The sequence below is a fragment of the Triturus cristatus genome, chromosome 3_2 (genome assembly GCF_964204655.1).
Source record: "Triturus cristatus chromosome 3_2, aTriCri1.1, whole genome shotgun sequence".
Classification (NCBI taxonomy): domain Eukaryota; kingdom Metazoa; phylum Chordata; class Amphibia; order Caudata; family Salamandridae; genus Triturus; species Triturus cristatus.
In genome coordinates, this window is record NC_140584.1 from 1,002,478,728 (window position 1) to 1,002,497,671 (window position 18,944).

The window sequence follows — 18,944 nt, forward strand, 5'->3', positions numbered from 1 at the left end:
TCTTGCGGGTTCCCACAAATTACCTTGGGTGAAGTACGTAAAAACCACCCTGGAAGAAATTGAGGTCACAACTTTGGGGAGCGCTCCCGATGAGATAGGGGAGATATCTAAGAACACCATTAAAACAGCCTACTGGCAGTATAAAGACCTTATATTACATTTCGAGGAAAATCGAGACTATGACTAATGCATTCCTCACAGTCCAAGATCTTAATAGCAGCGAAGATTTCTTGGATGAGATTGAACCTCCCCAAGCTAGGCGTTTGTTTTTGCAACTAGGTTATGGGAGCTTACCTCTCCATTCTTTCACAGCCAGGTGGGTCAAAGTCCCAAGGGCTGATGACTGGCGGTAATAGGTCTGTGGCGCTCCCAAGAAGACCCTTGAACATGTTTTGTTTTTCTGCCTGGCTTACGAGATCAGTAGGCGATGCTGGATATTATCGCTGTGTTAAAACCTAGGCACCAGAGAGTATAAAGTTTCCCTAAGGATTCTTAGAACCGACCTCAGCAAGCCACTGATCTTTGCACTCACCCGTTACTTGATGGCTATGTGGAGAGTGAGGGCACTGATTTGCGCCTTATATGACAAGCAACTTACTGCAGATGTAGCGATGTGATATGTTGTGCAAATTTATGTTTAGACCCTGGTTGTTAATACCAGATTGCCCCTCTACACCCTCTGTTTCCCTCTTCCTGCTCTTTAACCATTAATTGTGGTATCCCCAGCCAATGACATATGCTGTATCCAAGGTTAGCTTGACTATAGGTTGTAGCATAATGAACAGGATTTTATCTTTATTTATGACTTTTTTGTACCTATTTACGTTTTATACTGAATTATTTGCTTTTATGGCCTTTGAGCCGAAATAAAGACTTTGACTGACTGACTGCACATTCAATTGGAGAGCTCTATTTACGTTTTACAAGGAAAAAGTGATTCTCAGAACTAATCCTAAACTTATCCCACAGGTATCATCTTCTTTTAATGTAAATGGACATACTGTATTACCAACCTTGTTCCCAAATCCAACAATGCCAGCAAAGAGGTCATTAAACTCTCTGGATGTTGACAGGTACCTAAAGGGTAAGTCCTTGAATAAGCAAAGTCTTGCCAGATTGAGAATTCCTTACATCATAATTGCTCATTAGAATATGGGGAGACCAATAAGTGGCAGACTTTGAGATCATGCTAAGATTGAAATAATAGCAACAGCAGCTCTGTTTGCTGAAATTTCGACGTAAGGACATTTGTAATGCTGCACCATTGATGTCAACACATGTCTACGCCACACACTACAGCTTTGAGATTAAGTCAAATTCTGAAACAGCAGTAGGGCAAGCAGAACTGCAGAATTTAGTTTCAAAAGATAAACCTTATTCCTGCCTTTCACTAGGTTTATATGACATAGTATAATCCTTTTAAAGTTTATATTCAAGCATGGCAATCTATGAAACATTTAATAATAACGAAGGAAAAACCTACTTAACTCTAACTCAGTTATTCGGCATCAGCATCTTTCATAGATTTACAAGCACCCCTACCTGCTTTTTTAATGAGGCTCTTATATGCATTCCAATAATCTAAGGAGCTCGGAAAACTTTGGTAGTTAGCAGCTCTGATGTGATTAGAGATAGTTACCTCTCTCTCTGACTGGCTAGTGCTCTAGGTGGTGAAATTAAATAAGTATGTTGCCAGGCTTTTCCAGTGTTGTTTTGTGTATAGGTAGACTGCTGTATCCCATTGGTTTCCGAGAGTACCCAACCTGATGACGGGGCACCGGCACTGCAAAACCTTTCGTTGTGTACTGAAACGTGCCCCAAGGGCATTAGCAGAACAATAATTTCCTAGAGTGCACAGAAGAGGTGCAGGCTGCTTAGGCTGCAGCAGTGCAACGTTTTCCGATTCAGTACTGGTAGCACACAGGCAACAGAAGTGCAAGCTTACCTCACAAAACAGGTAGAAACTTCCCTAAAATACACACTAACATTACCCCACTTTGTTTTCTCACATTTTCACTACACTGTCTTAAATTTAAAACTAGTAGTATAGTAAGACTGCCATATGCACGAAAGGAAACAAGGAGCACTGCTAAATAGGACTCAGTGCATATGCTCTGGCCCTTAAAACAGCTCAACCCCAATTGGCATAGCTCAATTCACTTATAAGTTCCTAGTATATGGTACAAGGGGTACCTAGGGCTTGTATGTTGAAATGTCTCTTGTAGACTGCACTTGTTGCACCACCACGAGTGAGAGAAGGAAAAACATGGCTCACAGTCTGCCACTGCAGACTGGGAAGGCAGTTTAAAACTGATAACTCAACATTTCCATTTAAAGTAATGGCAAAGCCCAAACCTCCCTTTTTAATAAACGTAGGTCACCCCTAAGTTAGGCTTATGAAGACCTAAGGCAGGGTGCTGTATGTTAAAAAGTTGAACATGTACTTTTTTATGCTCTAACAGTAAAAGCCATCAATTGTTGTTTTAACTGTGGAATGGCTAGTAGCCCCCTTGGCAAGTACAGCGTTATAGGCTGACATCTCAGCCCGCTAACTTCTGAACGGAACTACTAAAGTTAGTACTGTTATTAAATGTATCAGTGCATTAGTTATATCAAATGTAATGTCACTGGCGAGCAAAGGGCACTTTAGAAGTTGTCGCTTTGGTTGCCCAAGGGGTCCAGTGCCCATTTACTATTGCACGCAAAAATGGTCTCACAGATATCCTTCTGCTCTCCTGGGGAGATGAGTGAACGACTCCCAGGGACAATAACTATAGAAGCCTGCCACTTAAGAAGGTGTTACCTCCCCCCAGACAGGAAGCCATAAGGGTGTTAGCCCAAAAAGGTGAGCTTCAAAGATGAGAACATTTGGGAGAGGGGGTGCCCTATTGTTTCATTAGAAAGGCTGGCACTCGGACAGGAGAGGGTGAGCCAGTTGCCAAACCAGTTTTTCAGGGGTGTGTAGCCCTGCCTCTGGGTTGGGCTAGGGCGCTCTGGACACCTAGAGAGAAGTTCTGCCCTGTTGGAAGTGGCAGAACATCCTGGGATAGCCAGATGCACCACTTCGCAGGAAGTGGTCATCAGGAGGGAGGGAATCTGGTAGCCCATTCGCTACCAACTGCATCCTACCCCTGAGGGCATTTACTGAGCATAAATAGGGAACCACTGGCACCCAGAACTCAGATCTCAACTGGAATGGAAGAAGGACCAAAAAAGGACGGTCCTGCTGAACCGTGGAACCAGCAAAGAGAGGCGGCACTGGAATGGACTGCATCTGCTGAGCCTAGTGACTCCAAGGGTCAGTTGGCTGACCTGTTCGCAGCTCAGGGCCACAACAGTTGAGGAAGCCTGCTGGGGCAAGTTGGTAGCCCAGAATCTTTATTCAACTGCCAAATGCTGCCATGCAGAGATCAGAACCCAACTTCAAAGTTGCACCCGAGTCTGCTGGACCAGCGAGAGCTGAAGTGCAGCTTGGTCACCCAGAAGACAAGGTATCGCCCAGGACAGGATATGGCTGTAACTGCTATATCGGGCGACTGGTAGTCCAGTGGTGACTGGACATCTGCTAGAACCCAAAGGACTTTGAGGGATGTTGACTCTGTGGCCAGGACTGCCTCACCCCCTCTATAGATTGAGGAATGGCTGCAGTAAGACCCCTATCGACAACACTGAATCCACAACATCCTTGAGCACCTTCAGCATCCTCTTTTACAATCCCTCGTGTTTTATTGTCTGTATTTCTTCAGAAGCTCCCATTTCCTCGCTGTCGCAGCGGCTGTGATTGGCTTCCGCCTGCCTCGGCCCCCCCGCGCCGCTGTATTTACACCTCACTCGGCTGCGGCCGCGGACTTGTTTCGCGAAACTCCTGCTGTGACGTAAGCATATTCTGAACGACGGCCTCTCTCTCACGCGCAGTGGGCCCTACTGAGAGGAGAAGCAGTGGGCTGATGTGATCTATGAACAAGTACTGACGTACGTGTCACATGCACTGTGCCCATCAGCCTTGTAAGGTTAGGGGGAGCGACTCGAACTCTGAGGCTATGGCAGCCGCGTGGCGTTTCTGTGCACTGAAACAGGTGCGCACAACTACCTCCCTTCGCCTCCTGGCTCAACAAAGTGCCTTATAAATGAGTCATGCACCTTCAACAATACACCTCTTTATTATGCGCAGCTGCCATGTTTCCCAGTTCAATGCGTTGTGACGTGCTGCTCCAGGATTTTAAAGTTCCAGAATAATGAAAAGAAGAAAAAAGTCTGGACTGGTTTTGAGACATAGACCTGAGAAACATGGAAGGGCTGATTAAGTCGGGTCCATGGACGACGTTTTTCAGTTGTGTGCTTTTAATCCTAAACTAATTATCTCAGTGGAAGCAAATTAATTTGTTCGTAACATGAAAGCCCAGTAATGTAAAGTGCCCGTGATGACGTGTGAGGTAGCGAATATTAGCTCAATGCCTCTGGAAGGGGGTTTAAGGGTGGGTGGGTGCGAGCCTGTACTAACCCACTGTGCATCCCCCCCCCCCCACCCTATTTGTCTCAGTGGGAGTGTGTGGTTGACTCATCTTTCGTTAATGGGGCTGGTGAGTGAGGAGCACAGTCTCTCATCACTAGGACCAGGGCACGTATGTGCATGTGCGCGAAGGACCAGTCCTTCAGCAATGGGTCAGTATATGAGCACTAGTCCTTCAAAGGGCACTGACATAGAGAAGGTCCAGTCCTTGCTCAATTGGCCAGGTCAACAGAGCATCTGCCCTTCAGTAATACCATTCCCATTTAGGCCCAGAGCACAGCTGCAGATTCGAGAATCCTGCAGGGCACAGAAATAGGGCCTTTATGTCCCCATACCAGGTGTGTGACATTTACTACACATCACCAAAGATGCTCGTTGCCCATCAAAGAACCACTATTTGTAAATAACTATTCCAACTGCAGCCAATGGCTAGGGGGCTGTTGAATTCTGGCCCCTTAAGGTTTAATCAGGCAGGTGGTGATGGCCCAGTGGAGCAAGGATAGGGAAAAAGACAGTGAAACCATGGGATACTAACTACTTTCTAGTACAAATGTGTTCTTATTCAGTAGGTGTATACATTGGGCTATTAGCTGGTTATAGATGGTAGTTCTCCTCTTTCCCTGATGACCCCGGGAGGACTCAGCCCTTAAATGTCTATTGGTGTTTCTGTGACCCTTATCTTCCCTAGCTAAGTCAAGACACTCTCAGTGGAGCAAAGCTAGGTATCCATCCATGAGTACTAAGCCTTAGACTGACCTGGTGTTCGGTTGGCAATTCTTACTTTCAGGTTATCAGTTTAATCCTTGAGTGGCAGAGTGTCGTCAGACAATGCTTTGCCTCACTCAACAGTGTTCAGATGGCCTCCCCTGCTTTTGTATCACTGGGTCTGGAACAATAGCCACACCACAGATCATGCTCACTCCTTTACTTCAGACAGGAGCTAAAACACAGTCCATCTACAAGAATCTCTTCCAACACCAATAAAACAAAGTCACAGCTCCTTCTGCCTCGTGATGGGGAGGGGGGAGACAGACAGACAGACACACACACGAACAATCTCTCAAGATTTATACAGCACTTCGCTGCTTCACAGTCAGGTTTGTGCTGTAGTTACAATACCTAAGAGGTGACGATTTAGTCCCAGTTCAAGAGTAAGTGCATCTATCCGGGTCCTTTCAATGTACACTTTGTGCTACTTACCGGCATTGAGGTGACACTCCTTAATCTGGAACTGCAGCTCGTTCTCATTAGGGATGTCCTTCCACGTTGCTAGGAAGACCTGACGCTCTGCACAAAGAAGATAGTACAACGTTAGAAAGCTAGTCCTACAGGGATAACTTTCAGATGGACTGAGCGTCAGAAATAAGAATGGTACCTTTCAGGCCTTCTGACAGTCAAAGCTACTGAAGAAGGAAGAGAGCAGTATCTAAAGAACAAGTTACTTACCTTCAGTAACGCTTTTTCTGGTGGATACAGTATCTGCCTGTGGATTCCTCACCTTGTGAATATCCTCTGCGCCAGCATTCCACGGAAATTTTCCTAGCTCTCCACGCCGACGTGGACGTCATAATACCATGGCTCCGCTCGCGACTCCGTATGACGTCACCGGAGCCATAAGAGAGTCACGTCGGCGTGATGACGTCAGTTTCACCAATTTTTTCCTTGCCTCCGAGGCGAACAGGTGGACTGACACAAACTCAAGTATACATAGTATATAACGTTTGAACCAATATTTACAACACAAGCCAAAAAGGAAAGCTAAGAAACATCAGCATTTCCTATAAATGTACTAGATAGAAATAACAATTTAAAAAACAATTTAATAAACAACCAGTCAAAAAAGGAATTTTTTTAGGTATACAAAGGTGGACAATGGGGAGGCGGGTGGGTCAGTGAGGAATCCACGGGCAGATACTGTATCCACCAGAAAAAGCGTTACCGAAGGTAAGTAACTTGTTCTTCTGATCGATACATCTGCCAGTGGATTCCTCACCTTGTGAATAGATTCCCAGAGCAGTCCCACTCCCGGAGGAGGGTGTTCACCTTTCCTATACCAAAAAGTCCGGCAAGACAAAGCGCGTAAAATGGCCCTCCCTCCTCATCTCAGAGTCTAAACAATAATGCTTTGCAAAAGTATGGAGGGAGGCCCAAGTCGCGGCCTTACAACGCGAACACCCCTGGCCAAAGCAGAGGTGGAAGACTTAGCTCTAGTAGAATGAGCTCTAATACCCTCAGGAGGAACCTTACCAGCAAGGGCGTAGCAGATTTTGATGGTTAGGATGATCCACCTGGACAGAGTGCGCTTGTGCACAGCTTTGCCTTTTGAGTGTCCAATATAGCCCACAAAGAGCTGATCTTCCAAACGAAAATCCTTTGTTCTGTCCGAATAAAAGCTTTTAGGGTCCAAACGGTGAAGTCTCTCCTCCTCCTTGGAAGGGTGAGGGGGAGGATAAAACACAGGGAGATGAAAGGGACTAACTACCTTAGGAAGTAAAGCAGCCCTGGTGCTGAGGACCATCCTTTCAGCATGTAAGGATAAAAACAGGGGTTTTGAACTAATAGCTTGAAGCTCACTCACCCTCCTTGCCAAAGTTATGGCTACAAGAAAGACCGTTTTAAAGGACAACAGCCTCAAAGGGCAGCTACGAAGGGGCTCAAAAGGGGACCCCATCAAGAAAGTTAAAACAATATTAAGGTCCCACTGTGGCATTACAAAGGGAGTAGGTGGAAACCTATTAGTAAGGCCTCTGATAAATCTTAAAACTGTAGGAGATTTAAATAATGACGGCTGATCTGGAAGACACAGAAAAACCGATAAGGCTGATAAATAGCCCTTAACCGTGACCACAGCACAACCCTGCTGAGCCAAGGAAAGAGCAAACTGAAGCACATTAGAAAGATGGGCTTTTAAAGGGTCAATGGATCTCTCTCCACACCATTTTACAAACTTAGACCATCTATAGGAATAAATCGACTTAGTGGAGTGTTGCTTGGATGATAATATAACATCCACTACATCCGGCGGGAGAGAGAAGGAACTCAGGTTGCCCCGTTCAATCTCCAGGCATGAAGGTGCAGGCTCTGGAGGTGGGGGTGTAGAACCTGCCCCTCCGACTGTGAGAGGAGGTCTGCCCTGAGAGGGAGACGGAGCTGAGGGTGCGACGAAAGGTGAAGTACATCTGTGTACCACACCCTTCTTGGCCAATCCGGGGTGCTCAATATAACTTGGGCCCGGTCTTGGCGAACCTTCCTCAGAACCCGAGGAATCAACACCCCCTGCATCGGCAACTGGAGACTGCAGAATGACAGGCAATGCGCGTTCTCTTGAGCGGCAAACAGGTCCACCCGAGGAGTCCCCCACATCCGGAAGATGTGCTGAACTACCTCTGGATGAAGCCTCCACTCGTGGTCGGCGGAAAACTGTCGACTGAAACTGTCCGCACGTACGTTCAGCACCCCGGCCAGATGATTCACCATCAAGCAAATCCGATGGTCCTGGGCCCAGGACCAGAGTCGCAAAGCCTCTCTGCAGAGACGGTACGACCCTACTCCTCCCTGCTTATTGACATACCACATCGCGGTAGTGTTGTCCGTCAGGACTTGAACTGACTGACCGCGAAGGGAAGGGAGAAAAGCCTTGAGCGCCAAATGTATTGCCCGCAATTCTAGAAGATTGATATGAGACAATCTTTCCTCTGGAGACCAAAGACCCTTGATCTCCAGATCCCCCAGATGAGCACCCCACCCCAGGGTGGAGGCATCCGTTATCACTGTGGCCACCGTTGGAGGAAGATGGAATGGCTTTCCTTGAGACAGATTGCCTTCCACGCTCCACCAAGACCGGTCCGCTGCAGCTTCTCTGGAGATCCTGACTCCCTGATATCCCCGTTGTGCTGATACCACTGCCTGCGGAGACACCACTGGAGCGCCCTCATGTGCCAGCGTGCATGGTTGACCAACAGAATGCAGGAGGCGAACAGGACCTTCAGAACTGGAACAACTGCTCCATTGTGGAATAAAGGGATCATCTCCTGAATGTCGAGAATTCTTTGAGGAGGAAATGCTCGACACAGTAGTGTCCAGTACCGCCGCTATGAACATGTTGCGCTGAGAGGGCACCAGGTGAGATTTGGGCACATTGATTGAAAATCCCATGTTGAACAACCAATGAGATGTTACCTGCAGATGATGTTGTACCATCTCTGGCGACTCTGCCTTCAGAAGCCAGTCGTCCAGGTAGGGGAAAACCGGAATCCCCGACCTCCTGAGATGGACAGCCACCACCGCCATCACCTTGGTGAAGACTCGAGGTGCAGTAGTAAGACCAAACGGGAGGACTGCAAACTGGTAGTGTTGCGACCCAACCGTAAAACGGAGATACTTCCTGTGCGACTTCAGGATTGGGATGTGGAAATACGCATCCTGCAAGTCGATCAACACCATTCAGCCTTCTTGCTGCAACGCCTGAAGAACCCGTGCAAGGGTTAGCATTTTGAATTTCTCCTGCTTCAGGTAAAAGTTCAAGACTCTGAGGTCCAGAATCGGACGCAAACTGCCGTCCTTTTTGGGAATCAGGAAATACCGGGAGTAGCATCCCTGACCCCTTTCCTGCTCTGGAACCACCCCCATCGCACCTTTTTGAAGCAATGCAAGAACCTCCTTCTGCAGAAGAAGTAGATGGTCCTCTGAGCAAAAACCTTGGCAAGGAGGGTAAGGGGGAGGAGATTCCCGAAAACGAAGGGCGTACCCATTCTCCACAAGTTTTAAAACCCAAAGGTCCGTCGTGACCAATTTCCAACCTTGCAGAAATTGAGACACCCGACCCCCAACAGGCCCCACATGATCCAGGATGGGGGATCTAGGGCTGTTTCCCTGTAGCTCAGAGCAAACGGAGAAGAACTCTACCCTATTTATCAAAAAAGTACACAGTATCAATAAATATCTTTAGATGCAAGCTAGAGACACACAAAAAGAAAAAGAACAAAGAACATACAATTGTATACATATATGAGTACACACACAGCTTTGATTGAAATTTTATACAAATATTTATTGCATTGCTTTAGATAAATGATGTAAATAGATATAATACATTAAAGGCTTTTTAGTAAGACAAATTCAGAAAACAAGGACAAATTCAAAAAACAGATTAAAAAAACACAGGTTCCCACTTCAAAGCAGGAAAAATCTAATCATATACACCTTCATTCACAACCAATCACACACATTCATCAAGATATATACAACTGTGCTGTTAATGCAAAAACTGAATGAGTGGTAAACACCAAGGACCCAGCCCTCAAGGAAGTCTTCACAAAATTACTCAAGAACACAAATGAGTATAGAAATTCTAGATGGAATAAAGATTTCAGAGGAAGACAATATGTCTGGATGTTGAGTCCAATATAGAAGGTCAAGAGGGAGGGGCTCTTGTGAAAAACGCCGACGCGCGTTTCGGTGAAACAACTCCGAGGAGCGGAGAACCACCTTCTTCAGGGCGAAAAACAGAACCACACAAATCAAAGAAGGGACCTGTGTCGATAGAAGAAACAAAAATCGGCAAGATAACTTCTAGCAGATTTCAGAGTGACTTTAGCGATTGTAAGCAGGATAGAATACAAGTCCAGGAAAACTCAGAGGTAATAGCATCGCTAGAAACTCAACACGCCAAGAAATTCAGAGATTCAATGCAGGCGGATAAGCAGCAGCGAAGGAACCTGTTTCTTGTGGAATCGCCGCTATTTACAAAAGACACCAGGGCACGTCATTTAATCCGTGCGAGAGAAAGCAGAAATGCTAAACGGTGTATGCCAGGTTCATCAAGCAGTCGCTCTTTCCCGGACGCCGCTTCAGAGACGTTGGTCTATCCGTTTGGGACGCCCGTTGAAGAATTGAGCCTATTATCGGCCATTTGCCGTTTCGCCAGCTTCACGCATCAATTGATGAACCTGGCATACACCGTTTGCCTTGTATTCTATCCTGCTTACAATCGCTAAAGTCACTCTGAAATCTGCTAGAAGTTATCTTGCCGATTTTTGTTTCTTCTATCGACACAGGTCCCTTCTTTGATTTGTGTGGTTCTGTTTTTCGCCCTGAAGAAGGTGGTTCTCCGCTCCTCGGAGTTGTTTCACCGAAACGCGCGTCGGCGTTTTTCACAAGAGCCCCTCCCTCTTGACCTTCTATATTGGACTCAACAGCCAGACATATTGTCTTCCTCTGAAATCTTTATTCCATCTAGAATTTCTATACTCATTTGTGTTCTTGAGTAATTTTGTGAAGACTTCCTTGAGGGCTGGGTCCTTGGTGTTTACCACTCATTCAGTTTTTGCATTAACAGCACAGTTGTATATATCTTGATGAATGTGTGTGATTGGTTGTGAATGAAGGTGTATATGATTAGATTTTTCCTGCTTTGAAGTGGGAACCTGTGTTTTTTGAATCTGTTTTTTGAATTTGTCCTTGTTTTCTGAATTTGTCTTACTAAAAAGCCTTTAATGTATTATATCTATTTACATCATTTATCTAAAGCAATGCAATAAATATTTGTATAAAATTTCAATCAAAGCTGTGTGTGTACTCATATATGTATACAATTGTATGTTCTTTGTTCCTTTTCCTTTTGTGTGTCTCTAGCTTGCATCTAAAGATATTTATTGATACTGTGTACTTTTTTGATAAATAGGGTAGAGTTCTTCTCCGTTTGCTCTGAATTAGTCTCCCCATTGTCTCTACCTCTATTTTTGTTTTTTGGGGCCCCCCTTCTGTTGATTGGCGCTGTTTCCCTGTAGCATCATTGGGAGCAGAGGAGGCTGAGGAGGAGGAGGGATTGCGGCCAGAACCAAGTCGACCCCTATGTCTTCCTCTATAGGACATATAGAGAGGATTTTGTTGCTGTCGCTGCTGTTGAGGTTGACGGAAGGAGCGAAAGGAAGACCTCCCAAAACCCCTATACTTTTTGAAGCCAAAACCCTTCGACTGGGTCTGCAATCCTAATGACTTTGCAGTAGCTCTGCTATCTTTGAACCTCTGTAAGGCAGAATCCGCTTTTTCTCCAAAAAGCTTTTCCCCAAAGGGTAAGTCAACCAAAGTGGCCTGAACATCAGATGAAAATCCAGAAGAGCGGAGCCAAGCCTGCCTTCTAGTGGCTATGGAAGAACCCAATAACTCTGGCCACAGAATCAGCCGTATCTAGGCCTGACTGAATTACCTGCCTAGCTGCAGCTTGAGTGTCAGAAAGAACTTCCATGAAAGAACCCTTATCCTCATCAGGAAATTTGGGGGCCAACTGTTTTACAGAGTCCATCAAGGCATTAATGTAGCAGCCCAACAAACAAGTGGCATTAGTTGCGTGGAGAGCTAGGAAAAATTCTGTGGAATGCTGGCACAGGGGATATTCACAAGGTGAGGAATCCACTGGCAGATGTATCCATCCGAACAAACAGTTCTGTGAGAAAGACAGGGGTAGATGGAGAAAAACAGCAAGATAAAGAGAGTGTGGATCGGCTAGTATGTGTTTCGCATTCAGACTGCAACACAAACATACAGCTGGTGCTTTAAAACACTATCTGCTCCGTCACTGCACTGTGAACCTATGCAATTGTACCAACATCTTGTGCCTGATCAATGTGAAAGAGACACGTTAGTGATAGATTCCTTAACTTTAGAATATCCCCCGGCGTCAGACTGGATCTGGAAAGTTTTGGTCAGCAGTACCCCTGCACGTCGGTAGGCATCGTCGTGCGGCTCCGCGTACGTCGCTGGCGTCGTAGTCGCCAAGATGACATTGTCGGAGCTACTTAGACATGCACACGTGCGCTGACGTAAGTTCTTTTCTTTTTCCACGCCAGCAAGCGCAGATCCGAGAGATAGCAGTACTCCTAGTCAATAAATTTGACTTGTTTATGAGACGCTGTACTGCTCAATTTTCCCGGCCTTCTTGTGTTGAAGGGTGGTTAATGTGACTTCAGTCTCTTACCATCCAAGTCTAAGGGTTAGAGTAGTGAATGGAGCCTATTTACTAGGCACTTCGACATGATCCTGTGCCCTTCACCATAGATCAGGGCCTGCACACATAGCCTAGGGGATAGATTCGTTAGTATTAGGGATAACCTGTCCTCTAGTGAGGGTATTTCATGGAGCCGTGCTGAATTCAGGCCTGGTAGGCCTCAAACGGGAGAGACTCCATCTTTCTTTCTGCTCCGGCAGCTTGGGATGCTTCTAGGTCAAACGTAATGTTTTAGTTATGAGGTGTTATTCGCTTGGAGAGAACCGGTTCAGGCCGGCCCTTATCGAAGGATTGTATTTTTCTTCATGCCGAAGACACTACATCAGGCCGGCCGGCTGGGAACGTGTCCTTGGTACGGGGAGGTACAAGAATTTGGTGGGCGGCAGGTTACGGGCCGGAATTTTCCATGAGGAAATGCACCTCTATATTAGTGAAAGTCCGAGGCAGATACTTGGCACTTGCTTCAGTCCGTAGGCGGCATCTAGCCGTTAGCAGTAAAGCTACTACTTATTCCAGGGAAGACAGACGCAATCTTGAGGACGGAGAAAAACCGAGAGCAAAATAGCCAGAGAGGAGAGAGTAGCCGATGAGGAAGAGGTCCCAGTGACTCGGAGAAGGGTGACTTCCAGGCGAGCCGAGGCATAGACGAGAAGGGAACCTAGATGACCACGGAGTGCAGGCTACACACTACTAAGGTGATGTCGACCCTTTCTTATTAGAGCGTACAGCTTAACCTTTCACTTTTCTTTGTAGGTCATGTGTTATATTGTAATGTTATGTGATTGCGTATGTACTGAGTAATAAAGTACCCAGTTTGTAGTGAACCAACATGTGCTGCGTGTTCTTGTATAAGAGGGTAGCCTATTCTTCTAGTCAGCTGTGACTTGACATGAACAGATGTTAACCCTGATCAGGTAAGTGGTAACTGAATAAGGGAGAGAGGAGCCCCTCGAACCAGAGAACAGGCCGTGCTCAAACTGGCAGTTCTTGTGTGATCTGATAAATAGTGAGACTGATTCCCTTGTTGTATGTTATGGTGATCATAGGATGAACTTGTGCTGAGGCTGCCGTCTGGGTAGGAAGTCCTGGGTCCGTATGGGATCGCGAGGCTGAGGCTGCCGTCTGGGTAGGAAGTCCTGGGTCCGTCTGGGATCGCGAGGCTGAGGCTGCCGTCTGGGTAGGAAGTCCTGGGTCCGTATGGGATCGCGAGGCTGAGGCTGCCGTCTGGGTAGGAAGTCCTGGGTCCGTATGGGATCGCGAGGCTGAGGCTGCCGTCTGGGTAGGAAGTCCTGGGTCCGTCTGGGATCGCGAGGCTGAGGCTGCCGTCTGGGTAGGAAGTCCTGGGTCCGTCTGGGATCGCGAGGCTGAGGCTGCCGTCTGGGTAGGAAGTCCTGGGTCCGTATGGGATCGCGAGGCTGAGGCTGCCGTCTGGGTAGGAAGTCCTGGGTCCGTCTGGGATCGCGAGGCTGAGGCTGCCGTCTGGGTAGGAAGTCCTGGGTCCGTCTGGGATCGCGAGGCTGAGGCTGCCGTCTGGGTAGGAAGTCCTGGGTCCGTATGGGATCGCGAGGCTGAGGCTGCCGTCTGGGTAGGAAGTCCTGGGTCCGTCTGGGATCGCGAGGCCGCCACTTGTGTATTATAAGAGGTCTTGGTATGTATAGTAGGAATTCCCTGTCCTTAGGTGGTATATACATGTAGTTACTTATTGTGAATAGGCCCTAGGGAGGGGGTAACGTTCTGGCTGGGTTAGAGAGGCTCTGATGAGCGGGTTCTATCTGATCGGAAAACCCAAGCAGAACAGACGCGTCTCTTGTTTTTGTCGAGAATTCGACTTTTGATGAATTAGGGATACCTGGGTTTAAGTCCTGTTGGGACTGCCGTCGGACCATGTCGGTGACGGACCCGCTCAACGTGTGTTTCTTCTGCTTGGGACACGCCATCTCCCCGTGCCCAGATTGCCGGGCCATGGCGCAGAAGGCTTGCGGGAGCTTTCCCGCAAGTTTTTGGGGGCCCGGTATTCGGTACTGCGCCACTCAAGGTCCCGCTCCTGTTGGAAGGTTGAGGGATCGCTGGCGCAGCGGACACCATCGTTCATCGGACTCGGGGACAGATAAGTCCAAGCGCCACTAAAGGTCGAAGGAGCGGCGTCGCTCTTTGTCTACCCCTCACCGGTCGTGGGACTCGGTGGAGGGGGCGGGGTGGTCACTCCCCCGCAGCTCCTTCGGGGCCTCCGTTGTTGCCTGCGGCTTCCCGCATTTTTGGCAACCGTACGTGTCTCCGGAAGAAGTATAGGTACTTCTGTCGGCCATGGGCCGTTTCTTTGTCCCATCGGGTCCCTCCAGAGCGCCTTTGGGCCCCGCGGACCCCATGGGTGGTTCTGCCCCTGTGCCGCCGCCTTTGGCCCAGGTTACGTCGGTTGGCGGCTGGGTCCGGCTTCGGCGCAGCCGTTGGCTCCGGCCCAGGTGCAGGCTCCGGACTCGGCGCAGCCGTTGGCTCCGGCCTCGGTGTGGGCTCCGGCCTCGGCACTGCCGTTGGCCTCGGCGTGGCAGTTACGCTCCGGCCCCGCCGCCGCCTTCAGATCCGGCATCGGCTCCGGCGCCGCCTTCGGATCTCACATCGGCTCCGGCCTCGGTGCCGCCTGCGGAACCGGCATCGGCGACACTGTTGCATCACAGCCTCGGCACCGGCAACGGTTTTGTTGCATCCAGGGCCAGTTTATATCGAGCCTGGCTTGTCCTGCCTCCAATCTCTATTCCTGATCAAAGGGGGGTACTAGGAGGGGTCTGGAGACCTTCTCGTAGCTCGCTGTGAGGATGATCTAAACTAGATTGACAATATGGAGAATCCCAGCAAGCTGGAATTCTCTCCACAACCTGATACACTGTCCCCCTCCTCCGTAGCTGCGGAGGTGGTGGGTACATTTTGTGATATGGTGTAGGGGAGGCTCCTAACCTCATATTCCCTACAGTGCCTATCAGGGCAATCTCCTCACTGCTTCAGTAGCGGCCTCCTCTACAGAACCGCTGCTACCCTTCAATAACGCACTTTAAACATAACACAGAGGCGCCTGTGCATACAAGGCATCCCCAGTTTCATCGCGCAGCACCTAACGCCAGAGTGTCTAGTGGTCCAGGGCTCTGCTTCTCCAAGGGCTCTATTCCAAATCTGGGTGGGACACGGTGGCGCAGGTGCTGCCACAGTGTCTAGCGGAGGCTTGGAAGGTGCTCTTCCAAGCAATTGCTGAGGGCAAAGATGCAGCGGGATTCCCCTCATCCTCCATAAGCAGAGCAATTTGTATAACAGCAGGGTGGGTCCCTGGGCTAGCGGGCAGATCAGTCCACCGCCACCCCTACCACCGCTGCCTCAAGACCTTCTTAGTCTGCTGTTTCAGTTAATTGTTTCAGGCCCACCACACTTCAGTGAGCGGCAGGATTTGCCATTACCTCCCACACTGGCGACCCAACACATTGGACTGGTGAGTTCTGCAAACAGTCCGAAGGGGCTACTCCTCCCCTTCGAGACTACTCATCCTGCTATGCCACGTCAGTACCACCGCGATCGGGGGATCACTTGACGCTTTGCAAACAGGAAGTTGCGGCACCCTTGGCCTAGGGGGCCATCGAGCGTGTTTTAGACCTTCGGAACGACAATCGTTTCCTAGACCCGAAAGGCTGAGGGCAGCGTTCCACTTGCAGGACGCCTACTTCCATGTCCTGCTGGCCCATTGGCGTTACCTGCGGTTCACGGTTGGCCACTAGCATTTTCAGTTCACCGGGATCCCCTTTGGGCAGCGCCCCTCGAGCGGTGGTCGCAGCTCGTCTGCGCAGATCAGGGGTTTGTCTTCCTCTATCTCGACGACTGGTTGTTGAAGGCGGGCTCGCCCTAGGCAGTCGTCTCTCACCTCCAGACTACGGCCGACCTCCTGAATTTGCTGGGGTTCTCCGTCAACGTGCCGAAGTCACATCTGGTTCCCTCTCAGAAGCTCCTCTTCATCGGAGCAGTTCTGGACACGGCGCAATTTCGGGTTTGTCCTCCCGAACAGCGAGTCCGGGACATTCAGGCTATGATTCCGATCTTTCAGCCCTTGTCCTGGGTTTCGGTCAGGAAAACACCGAGGCTGCTGGGCCTCATGGCCTCCCGCATCCTGCTGATCAATCATGCCAGATGGCATATGCGGGCTCTGCAGTGGGACCTGAAGTTCCAGTGGACGCAGCATCAGGGACACCTGTCCGACTACGTCCAGATCTCGGAGGGCACTGCACAAGACTTGCAGTTGTGGTTCACTGACCAGCGATGGGTCAGCGACAGATCCCTCTCCCTTCCTCAACCGGAGCACACAGTGTTGACGGACGCGTCCCTCCTGGGATGGGGCGGCCATGTGGGAGAGGCAGAGATCAGAGGTCTCTGGTCTGAGGCAGAGTCCAAGCTCCATATCAATCTTTTGGAGCTCAGGGCGATCCTACTTGCATTGAAAGCACTCCTTCCCTCTGTGAAGGGGAGAGTAGTGCAGGTGTTCATAGACAACACCACTGCCATGTGGTACTGCAACAAGCAAGCGGGGTAGGGTCATGGACCCTCGGGCAGGAGGCTCTGAGCCTCTGGACATGGCTGGAACGCCAGGGCATTCTCCTGGTGGTTCAACACTTGGCAGGTTCTTTGAACGCCAGGGCGGACGCACTCAGCCATCTGTGCATGATGGATCACTAATGGCGTCTTCACTCGGAGGTGGCGCAAGGTCTCTTTCAACAGTGGGGAGGACCTTGGTTAGATCTATTCGGTGCCGAAGACACTGTGCAGTGTCCGCAGTTCTGCGCATTGGAGTTTCCAAGGCGGCACTCGCTCGGCGACGATTTTGTCGCGAGTGGAGTTGCGGTCTGTCCGCCTATACCACTTCTACCCAGAGTGCTGACGAAGATCAGACGCATCCGGGCCCAAGTCATTCTTGTGGCACCGGCCTGGGCTCGAGGAGTTTGGTATCCCGAGCTACTCTGTATGAGTGTAGATCCTCCGTTACAGCTGCCTCTTCAGGAGGATCTTCTGTCGCAGGAGCAGGGGACGGTCCTCCACCCGAACCTGTCCAGCCTCCACCTCCTTGCGTGGAGATTGTGCGGCAACAGTTGATTCCATTTGACTTGCCTTCGGAAGTCTGTTTTGTGCTTCTGGCAGCCAGGCGTCCCTCAACTAAGACTGCATACGCCTGCAGGTGGAACAAATTTGTGGCATGGTGCACAGCGAAAGCTGTAAATCCCCTTTCTGCCCCTCTTTTTGAGGTCCTATTGTTCCTTTTCTCTTTGGCCCAGCAGGGCTCTTCTCTGGGCACTATTCAGGGCTACCTTTCTGCTCTTTCAGCCTTTCTCCGGCTGCCTGATTAGCCCTCTCTTTTCAAGTCCCCTGTGGTCAATAGATTTCTCAAAGGCATTACTCACCTTTTCCATTCCTTTTGTGATGCTTCAGTGGTGAACCTGGTTCTCACATACTTAATGTGCGCTCTGAGAGCCTCTTCATAACTGTCCTTTACGGTTATTAACTTTGCACACTGTCTTCCTGGTGGCTATCACCCCCACTAGGCGTGGGAGTGAGCTCCAGGCTCTTTCATGTAAACCTCCTTCCTTTCTACCAAAAGTAGTCCCTGCCTTTCATCTGGGGCAAACTGTCACTGCCCACTATCCTTCCGCCTCCGTACCCTTCCAGAAAGGAAGAGAGGCTCCACCGTCTGGACCCTAAACGTGCGCTTTGATTCTACCTCAACCGCACACAACCGTTCCAGGTGGATGACCAGCTCTTTGTTGGCTACATGGGCGCCAAGAAAGGCCGGGCTGTGCACAAGAGAACTATCTCCCGCTGGGTTGTCTTGTGTATTCCAGCCTGTTTCTCTTTGGCTAAAAAGGAGCCTCCGGTAGGGTTGCGTGCCCATTCGACCAGGGTGAGGGCGGCTACTGCATCATTGGGACATGGTGTCCACTGCAAGACATCTGCCAGGCAACAACGTGGGCCTCGCTGCACACGTTCACTAAGCACTATTGACTTGACAGTCAAGTCTGGAGAGACGGCTTCTTTGGCCGTTCGGTTCTCCGTGACTTTCTGGTGTAATCTCACTTCGCAGACCCTCAACCAGGGTTGGTATTGCTTGGGTATGTATTCTAAGGTAAGGAATCTATTACTAACGTGTCTCTTTCAGATGCACAAGTTACTTACTTGTGTAACAATATATCTGTAAGAGACATTAGTTAGTGATAGATTCCTTACTGCCCGCCCATCCTCCCCGTTCTGCAAACTGTTCTCTAGGGTTCAGGTCATCCCTTTCAGGGCCCTAGTTCTATTGCACCAGTAGTCGGTCTCTGGCATGGCTCAGCGTTCCTGGCGTGGAAAGTTGTTTACAGAACTGACGTCGGCGTGTGTGGGCACGTCTAAGTAGCTCTGACGACGTCTTCT

General features: G+C 49.2%; 1 protein-coding gene across 2 annotated transcripts in view; it reads right to left on the bottom strand.

Moving 5' to 3' along the window:
• Positions 1–18,944, bottom strand: part of AP2B1 (adaptor related protein complex 2 subunit beta 1) — a 575,856-nt gene that overhangs the window by 32,982 nt on the left and 523,930 nt on the right. For both annotated transcript variants that reach the window (XM_085649631.1, XM_085649630.1), the window contains one exon: positions 5,711–5,797. In XM_085649631.1, the coding sequence (XP_085505757.1) occupies positions 5,711–5,797 (87 nt within the window). The remainder of the gene's footprint in view (positions 1–5,710; positions 5,798–18,944) is intronic.